This window comes from Amblyraja radiata, chromosome 17, assembly GCF_010909765.2.
Source record: "Amblyraja radiata isolate CabotCenter1 chromosome 17, sAmbRad1.1.pri, whole genome shotgun sequence".
NCBI classification, from domain to species: Eukaryota; Metazoa; Chordata; class Chondrichthyes; order Rajiformes; family Rajidae; genus Amblyraja; species Amblyraja radiata.
In genome coordinates this window covers 30,402,624-30,412,840 of record NC_045972.1, presented here as the reverse complement: position 1 = coordinate 30,412,840, position 10,217 = coordinate 30,402,624, and the positions used below count along the sequence as shown (strand labels likewise).

Here is a 10,217-nt window from a genome sequence, read left to right as displayed (position 1 = left end):
ATGCTCGCAGCTCACCAAATTTTAGGTGCGAATTTATCTTCCAGATTTGGCATCCACAATAAAGATTAAATTGCATCCACAAGATTATTTACAAAATAAACAGCATAATTTGGGTTGGTGATCGAAAGTGACAAACATATTATTTAAAAACAAGATTGATATTCAGTCAAAATCAGAACCAACTCTAAAAGTTACACAATGAACATAATCTGGCCTTCAATATCTAGAGGCAATAAACAAAGAGGAAGTTGCTGCATGACATGGGTTTTAATGCATTAACTACAATATGCTTACATACAAGAGTGTTAAGTGGCAGAACTAGAGCCAAGGAAACTACAAAGACTACAAAATACAACACATGGACCAATACATTTACAAAACAACATTCAAAATCCTTACAAAATGGCCTGTATTGGTCCTTGGTTTCTTTTTACAAACTTAATCGACTTCATGCCGCAAAACTGGCTCTTTTTATCCCACAATTTACAGAATTCAGGGAGAACCTTTTATTTTCCTTTGCATTAACATAGTGAACGCCACAATCAGCCTGGACACCCCCTTGTTAAAGGACAGAAGGAGCGGCTCATCTTGAACACAAACACCTTAAAAAATAAAAACCTTTATGCAAACCATACTGACCTCCATGCTAATCTGCTGGAGGACTTTAAATATACAAGAAAACTGGCAAATAAAAGTCAATACTGCTTTCCTTCTCTCCCTCCCCCACCCCAACAAAGTGGGGAAAATGCATCGAATAAAGAGCAGCTCCTGTGACAACTCTCGAGGATCTGTGGCTTGGCTGTAATTTGGAACGGCGGGGAATCTATCCCAGACATGCTTCAATGTGTCATCAGCTGCCAACACCGGTAATAACTGGATAAAAGTCAGTTTAATACAATTTGCACAGATGGAGATAGTCCGGTTTAAGGTTGCACTCCCTTTTATTTACATTTTTATATCATTTCAAATGATATTCACAGCATTTGTTTTTTTTGGCCAAGTGACAAATGAAAAATAAAACATGTCCAACATGAAATCAGTTCTTCATCGACCACTGTTCCTATGTCTGCCTCATGCAGCTGACTGCATTTGATTGGAAGAACCAGCAAGTTACACAACCAATGACAGTTTTCAAGAAAAACACAGGCTGCCCATCACTCTTTCCATGTTGTTTCTCCAAGGAGGTATTGCTTCACCGTTTTAACTTGCGCCAGTGCCTTCCATTACTTGTTGTGCCTGCTTCTGTCCCATACAGCATTGAGCTACAGACTGGAACAACCTGAAAAACAGCCATCAACCAGCATTAGTCCAGTGAAAACAAACCAAGAAAGAACGCAACCTCAGGACATGCCACTGTGCTTAACAGCCAATTGTGTACTTTTGAAGTTTTAATCCACTATTGCAATTAGGAGGGAATACGAGAATAATTTAGTGCACAGCAATAATACATAGAAACAAACTGTTCACTGTCCACTGAGAAGGCCAGATAAGTCAGTGTCTCACCTGAGAAACAAAATCTTTAAGTGCAACACAGAACCTCCACATGGATTATGTGCTCAAACGCCTGGAGTGTGTGCAAGAACCACAGGGAGTAAGAACGCTACCACTGAGATTTAGTATCAAGCTGACAGGGAAGTACTTTCTCTGTGCATCAAGTTCCCAACCAACTATATATATCTTGTACAAGCTGCTCCCAATCCACACAAATGGATCACAATGTGGTAATGAGCTAAACAGGTCTGATGGTATCAAGTGCAACACCTATTGCAAGCTATAATGGATCTGTGCTTTGCTGAGTTTGAATAGCTGAAACAAAGCTCAGGGTTCCTTACTTTATTATTGTTGATTCAATGGGAGATTGTTGTGTATGTAAACAGGACAAATGCAGTTATGATTACTTCCATGACTGATGTCACTCATGATGGCTCACATCAGGGACTGCATGCTGACAGCAGAAATGTCCAAATACGGGAGAGCACATTTAAGGAATGGTTGTGAGGAAAATTGGACGGGAAAAATTGTAAGATTATTAATTAAATTAACTTGCAAACATTCACTTATTCAAGTTTTAAATCGTGTAGTGCATGGTGTGTCAGTAATCAAAGAGGAGAAGCAGAAAAATAAACTTACAGAAGGTCATAAGTAAAATAGGAAAATAAACTGCTGGAAAAGGGAAAGGATACAAATCCATAAAATGGAAAGAAGTGTTTGAAACAATCCAAACATTCTAATTGTACAGCATGCCTTAACTGTATTTCTGAAGACGGTGGCCTGGTAGTTGAAACAAGAATACTCTCAACTAAATCCTAGTTTGATTTGGTGCAATAGCATACCTGGGGCTCAGGTCAGATATTTGGAGAGAGGTATAATGTTGCAACCTACAGAAGCAAAAGACAAACTCAATAACAAAGATCTGATATCCAAGGAGGAATCAAGCACATTGATGTAATCACAAATAAAGCTCACCAACACCACTACTTCCTCAAACTTTTGGGGAGACTTAACATGCTGCCAAATACTCTGTCGAATTTGTACAGGTGTATGGCAGAAAGCATATTAACTGCTACAGGAAGCGCTTTCGTAAAGACAGCTATCATCAAAAACCCACACCACCCTGACAATGCTTCTCACTGCTACCATCGGGAAGGTGGTATAAGAGCCTGAGAAGTGTCACCTCCAGGTTTAAGAACATCTTCCCATCAACCGTCTGATTTTTGAACCACCCTGCACACCCTAACAACTGTACCTCAGCAGGAAACCACTGTAGACTTTGCACTGCTATGGTTGTCTATGTACTATCATGGTCTGGTTTACTCAGTAACAGATAGTTTACTATATATTTATTTCTGTTGTTTAATGTGCTTGTAAAGCTGTAGCAAATAACATTTTTCTTGGTGCAGTTCATATCTGGCACATATGACTACTAAACACTCTGGAAGTTTGTAAGAAAAAAAAAACCCACTTACTTCTCAATCTCAGGAGCACAATGGACAAACTCATGGTTCCAGAACTTGAAGGCTGGATTTTTAATAAGCTCAATAAAGGTAATGAGCAGTCCCCAAGGATGAGGCCTGTTTACAATCAGCCTTTCCAACAGTACTCTGTAAAGGAAAAAGCAGTTACAATTAAAGCTCAAAATATGTCTGGTGGCCAACTGAATCAAGGAAATATATATATATATATATATATATATATAGTTCAAAATTGTATTGGGCCCGTCTTTGGAAAGTGAACCAAAATGTCACACACGTGACCCGATGGCATCGCATAACGTGATACATTAGAAATTCATGTAAGAGATTATTCTTATTCATTGCTATTTTCCTACCTACAGAACAGTAATGCATGCCTGCTAAAGATATGAACATTCCAGCTTTTTAAAATTCAGTTTGTAAGATAAAACTGAGTTATGAAAAAAATGCTTCCGATATTTGACCTCTGACCCTAAACAAACATTGTCAGCATATAACAATTGAACTTGATAAACTTTGAAAAAAAAGTCATATATACAGTAACTGTAATGCTTTCAAAATTAGAAGAGATGTATTCCACAATTATTCATATTTTTGGTCACACACATGACTAAGACTAAGCCTATTTTAGAACTTATTTCAGATACGGGCCTACACAGTACCTTGAGCAGCATTCATTTTCTTTTTTAATATATTTTTTTATTAAAGGTAATCAATTACAATGCTTCAAACAACTTTATATCAAATTAATTCAATTTGCATTAAGTAAAACACTAGTAATACTTATCTACTATTTTTTTAGAAATAATGATAGAGAAAGAATAGAACAGTTATAAATCATTAAGAGAGTGATTAAATAATAATTTGATTATATATAAGAAAGAAAAGAGAAACGAACAAAAAAAAAATAAAAATTTGAGTAACCACAATATGTATTATTAATAACACTACTACAAGTGATAGTATCAATAAAGACATATATGTTAATTCCAATATAAAAATGAATTATTCTCACCAAATCCCGCAGGGTGCACGCCGAGCTGTGTTGCCAAGAACAGCTACTTCTCTAAATACTGTATATATGGAGACCATATCTGTTCAAAAGAATTATACCTGTCCAATAGGACAAATCTAATTCTTTCCAGATGTAACGTCTCCATCATCTCTGTTGCCCACATTTAGGTTGTGGGGGATAATGTTCCCTTCCAAAATTTCAATATGATTTTTTTCCCAATTATCAAACAGTAATCAAAGAAATTTCTTTGATTTACTGTAAGTGATAGATGTAAATCCGGAATTCCAAATATTATTAGCTTTGGGTTAGGGTCCAATTTAACTTTGATGACTTCAGAAATAACTTTAAAAATTTCTGTCCAGTAATAATTCAATTTAGGACATGTAACGAAACTATGTATTAAATTTGCCTCTGCTTTCTTGCACTTATCACAAATAGCGGAGAGATTCGGAAAAATACTATTTAATTTAGTTTTCGAATAATGTAACCTATATAATACTTTAAATTGTATCAGTATATGTCTGGCGTTGTAGACTTTCTTCCCAGTTTTCTTTTGTTATAGCCAATCCCATTTCATTTTCCCATGCTTGACGATATATTTCCGTTATTGGATTCTCCTTATCCAAAATGATGTTATATATATAGGCTATTAATTTTTCTGTATTTGGATGTAAATTAAACAGTTCGTCTAACAATCCTGCTTCTTTATTTTTATAATCTTGTGTATTGGATTTAATATAATCTCTAATTTGTAAATACCTAAACAAATGTTGTGGAGACAATCCATAAATATCTTGTAACTCCTGGAATAAAAGAAATTTTCCTTTTCTATAAAGGTGTTCTATCCTTGTAATTCCTAAATCATCCCATTGTTTAAACCCCCCCATCTAATATAGCAGGTTTAAACGATGGATTATTCATAATTGGTAATCTAAATGAGAGATTATCCAAATGTAGAGTCTTAACTATTTGTTTCCAAATACGTCTATTATTATATATTATTAGGTTGTCTTTATAATTTTTTTTTGTACTTCCGTTGGTGCAAAAATTATCGAACCTACATTGAAAGGTAGACAGTCTTCCTTTTCTATATTTAACCATGTCGGTTCATGATCCATATTTACCCACCAGAAATTCATATTCTTAATCTGAACAGCCCAGAAATAATATAAAAAGTTTGGAAGTGCTAATCCTCCATTTATCTTAGCTTTGCATAGATGTTTTTTATTTATTCTGTGATTTTTATAATCCCAAATAAAACTATTGACAATATTATCAATTTTTAAAAAAAAAGTTTTCGGAAGAAAAAAAGGAATAGCCTGAAACAAATATAACAACTGCGGTAGAAATACCATCTTTATGGCACTTATTCTACCAATCATGGATATAGGAAGTGTTTTCCAATATAAAATATTTTTTCTAAGTTTATCTAATAGTTGAGGATAGTTGGATTTTATTAATGAGTTATGAGTTTTAGTTACGTTAATCCCTAAATATTTAAGTTTGTCTGTAACTACTTTTAATGGGTATTGTTGTAATGTATTTAGATTTATTCCTGTTATTGGCATAATCTCGCTTTTATCCCAATTAATCCTATACCCAGAAAATGCACCAAACTTAGTTATAATGTTTAGCAGGTTGGGAATACTAATTTCCGGTTTTGTAATATAAATCAAAACATCATCTGCATATAAAGAAATTTTATTAATTGTTGTATCAGTATTATAGCCATATATTTCAGGTTCAGATCTAATTTTTTCCGCCAATGGTTCTATCACCAATGCGAACAATAAGGGTGATAACGGACATCCCTGTCTGCATCCCCTAGAGAGTTTGAATTTGGCTGATAAAATTTGGTTAGTCAAAATTCTTGCCATAGGATTCGAGTATAAAATTCTTACCCATTTACAAAATCTATCCCCCAATTGAAACTTTTCCATTATATTAAATAAATACATCCATTCCACCTGATCAAACGCTTTTTCTGCATCTAGTGATATAACCGCTAGTTCCGTATCTCGTATTCTTTTTCTGTACATACGATTCCCTCATAATTTAATTCTCTATTTTAATTATATGACCTGTCTTTTTTTGTAATAATGGTAACACAACTCAGAAAAGCTTTGGTAAACACTAAAAATACATTTCCAAGTCAAGGTAAGGAAAAGAAACATTGAACTACAAGGCAGTTGTGCATGGACCAGTATCAAGCACAAGATTGATGTGCACAGTGGTGAGAGGGGTCCCCTATTCCTCACCTGGTGATCTGCTCCTGGATTGCTTCTGTATTGGCTTCAGCAAACAGATACAGCATAGTACAGCTGAAATAGTGGGTGTGGCTGTTTGGGTATCGCAACTGATTGGCGATGGCATTCAGGAACAAGTATCGACCTGAAAGATGGAAGAAGGATCATTCCAGCAGGCATTTAATAGAAAGATTAAAATTTATGCTACTGATATTTCTAAATACAAAAAAGTCAAAACAGCTTTGCTTGAAATCCCACAAGCAAAAATCCAGCTGTGCCACACAATCCCCCACCAAGGTACATAAGTAGAGAAAGCACATATATGACAAACACCAACTGTTGCTTTTAAGCCTAAACAAACAGAACCATTCTAATAAATCAAGACATGGCAGGCACCTCAGACCTGTGTAATGTACACACTGTACCCTGTGGAAACACTGGGACTTCTAGTGTGTAGGTGGTGTTACGAATTGGAGAAATCTGATCTCCAGTTAACATCTCTGCAGACTACTCAGCAGGAAGTGCTAAACAGATAGCACATTTCAAGAGGAATTGATGTCTGACACCTTGAAGGAGAGCAGGCAAGGTAGTTCAGGAGATCCCTGAAGATATCTCACTCTGTAATCAATATTCAGTTCTGAGGGGAAGGAGGACACCATGGGAGAATGCAGCCAGAACCAACACCAAACCACTATGGCTGGCTCAGCAGTGCAGGAACAGAGGACAGAGCAACAGATTTCATAGTCTGGGATCCAACTAGTATTTCTGCGGTCAGACACCACTCCCGAGAGCTCCTCTGCCCTCCTGATTGCCAAAGTCAAGAACAACTTGGAGGTGAAATCTAACAACCGGATTCTAAAATCTCATCCGAAGACTCCATTTAATATTTGAAGGCACTATTACATGGGCAGAAGAAATGGGACTGATTGGAGGGCTGTTTCTGAAAGCAGGTAAAAATGCTGACTTGGTAAAGACAACCTTAGCCAAAAGAGTAAGTTCAACAACAGCGTTCACTGCTGCTTGTATACAGATCAATTAATTCACTCCTAATCTGTATGCTTCAGATACATATTCACACCACACTCAGTAAATTGCACTGCAATCTTGCATCATTCTGCTGTTTTGCACGCAATGTTTTTGTTGTTACATCTATCATTGTATGAATACAGTTTGCTCTGCCAGCTTAACTTGAACAAGGAATTTCATTTCACCCTCCTGTATATGACAATAAACTAGGCTGAAATCTGAACTCTGAAATGAACCACCGTGGACCAGGATTTGGGTCCAAAACCACCCGTCTGCAAAAATCAGAGATACTTAATGTTAAACTTGAGCAATCTTTACCTTCTGTATCTAGGTCCACAGCCAGGTTCTGGAAGATGTCCATATGGGCAGAGTGTGTGATAGTGCTCATGGATGGCGTGCTGCCCTTGTTGTGGATGTGAGCAATCGCCTGCGTTCCCACATACAGCACCAGGGCGTTGATTAGCTGAATATTGTACCGGTTACCAGGTTCGTTTGATACCTGAATTTCAAAGATTAGTTGAAACTTACTAGAATAAACGTAATTACAGAATATCTTTAACCATTAATGTTCACCCTCCCTAGGAAAGAGAAACCAAGATCAACTCTTCTTTGACTGATGTCCTAACAGATATCCACAAACTAAGCATATACCAGCAACAAAACAACATCAGGACCATCCACCTTGCCTGACGGTATAACTGGCAGCATATTTTTCCCCAATAAGGCCAATGAAGTATACCTCCAGGGGGCGCCGCACGACGGCTGCCTCGCCAACGGTCTGTCTGCGTCTTTTTCATTCTTTGTGTTTTTAGTTTGTAGTAAAATGTATGTTTTAGCTTATCTTTAGTTTTTGTGTGGGGTGATGGGGGGGGGGGGGGAACATTTTTTTCTCCTTCGTCGACAGAGATGCGACTTTTACCGTGTCATACCTCCGTCTACACTGCGGCCTAACATCGTGGAGTTGGCAGCATCTTGTTTGGGATTTCTTGAGCTCCAAAAGCGCGGAGCCTGTGGACTTTAACGTCTTGGAGTGGGCTATCCCTTTGCCGGGGGTCAGCCTTTGGTGCTCCAACCTGCGGGAGCTGCGAACTTTAACATCGGTTAGGGACCGATTTCGGGAACCCCAATTCGCAGCAGTTTCGACCGTCCCGATGCGGGAGCTTAGACCGCTCCGACGTGGGAGCTCGATCACCGGCTGCGGATGGTCCAACTCTCCCGACCGCGGGAGGAAAGGAGATAAGACTTTATTGCCTTCCATCATAGTGGGGAATGTGGAGGAGCCGCTGTGGTAGATGTTTATGTCAAATTTTTATGTAGTTGTGTGTCTTGTTGCTTTTTTGGTATCATAGACTATATGGTAAACCAAATTCCTCGTATGTTGCATTATGAAGTTACTCTCCGTACTTATTTTCAAGTTTTATTTAACTCACATTGTATTTACAAAAATTTGGCCAGTGTAACAATGTTTAGACAAGTACAACCACAACTACATATTTAAAATGTACTTAAATCAAAATAAATTATAGCTAGTCATAGCATGAGATTGCTTGTTATTCATCAGCATTCTTCTCAATGGTGTTAGGCAGGGATCAGTGCTGGGACCTCTTGTTATTTATTTATATATAAAAAATGATTTGGACAAAAACACAGGTGGGTTGATTATTAAGTTTGCTGATAACACAAAATTTGATAGAGAAACAAGGAACCGCAGATGCTGGTTTTTACCAAAGATAGACACAAAATGCTTAAGTAACTCAATGGATCAGGCAGCATCTCTGGAGAAAAAGGATGGGCGATGTATCATGTTGGGACCCTGCATTGGACTGTAGAAGGATGCCGACCAGAAACATCACCCATTCTTATGTCACCCTGCTGTACTCACTCTATACTTATGACTGCGTAGCCGGATATAGTGCGAACTCCATCATCAAGTTCGCCGACGACACCACTGTTGTGGGACGTATCACTGATGGGCTGAGTCCAGAAGTGAGATCGACCGATTGACCAAATGGTGCCAGCACAATAACCTGGCTCTCAACCCCAGCAAAACCAAGGAACTGATTGTGGACTTTGGAAGGGGTAGGATGGGGACCCACAGTCCCGTTTATATCAACGGGTCGATGGTGGAAAGGGTCAAGAACTTAAAATTCCTGGGCGTGCATATTTCCAAAGATCTCTCCTGGTCCCAAAACACTGATGCAATTATAAAGAAAACACATCAGCACCTCTACTTCCTGAGAAGATTACGGAGAGTCGGTAGGTCAAGGAGGACTCTCTCGAACCTCTACAGGTGCACAGTAGAGAGCATGCTGACCGGTTGCATCGTGGCTTGGTTCCGCAACTTGAGCGTCCAGGAGCGGAAAAGGCTGCAAAAAGTTGTAAACACTGCCCAGTCCATCATCGGCTCTGACCTCCCTACCATCGAGGGGATCTATCGCAGTCGCTGCCTCAAAAAGGCTGCCAACATCATCAAGGATCCATACCATCCTGGCCACATACTCATCTCTCCGCTGCCATTGGGTAGAAGGTACAGGAGCCTGAAATCTGCAACATCCAAGTTCAGGAATTCAAGGTGACCCTTGTGGCTAAAGGTATCAGGGGGTATGGAGAGAAGGCAGGTACAGGATACTGAGTTGGATGATCAGCCATGATCATATTGAATGGCGGTGCAGGCTCGAAGGGCCGAATGGCCTACTCCTGCACCTATTTTTTCATTGTCCTATCTGGGACACATGACAGTAAACTCTCTTGACTCTTGACTTGACTGACCCACTGAGTTACTCCAGCACTTTGTGTCTATCTTTTTATCAAAAATTGATGTTGTGGAGATGTGGAAGGTTTTCATATAATACAGCAAAGTATCGATGAGTTGGAAACATGGATGGAGAAATGACAGATGGGAGATTAATCCGGACAGGAGCATTGACTCACACAGAGATCTTGGGATGGAAGTCCAGA

At 38.5% G+C, this 10,217-nt stretch overlaps 1 protein-coding gene across 16 annotated transcripts in view; it reads right to left on the bottom strand.

The window, feature by feature from the left end:
- Positions 1–248: 248 nt before the first annotated feature.
- Positions 249–10,217, bottom strand: part of cnot1 (CCR4-NOT transcription complex subunit 1) — a 159,926-nt gene continuing 149,957 nt past the window's right edge. For 11 of the 16 annotated variants that reach the window (XM_033035982.1, XM_033035993.1, XM_033035984.1 and 8 more), the window contains 5 exons: positions 7,578–7,758; positions 6,246–6,378; positions 2,967–3,101; positions 2,334–2,378; positions 249–1,279 (listed from right to left, as the gene is read on the bottom strand). In XM_033035982.1, coding sequence (XP_032891873.1) covers positions 1,201–1,279; positions 2,334–2,378; positions 2,967–3,101; positions 6,246–6,378; positions 7,578–7,758 — 573 coding nt within the window. In that variant the 3' untranslated portion in view covers positions 249–1,200. The remainder of the gene's footprint in view (positions 1,280–2,333; positions 2,379–2,966; positions 3,102–6,245; positions 6,379–7,577; positions 7,759–10,217) is intronic. The other 5 variants (XM_033035986.1, XM_033035997.1, XM_033035991.1 and 2 more) reach the window with 3 other exon arrangements.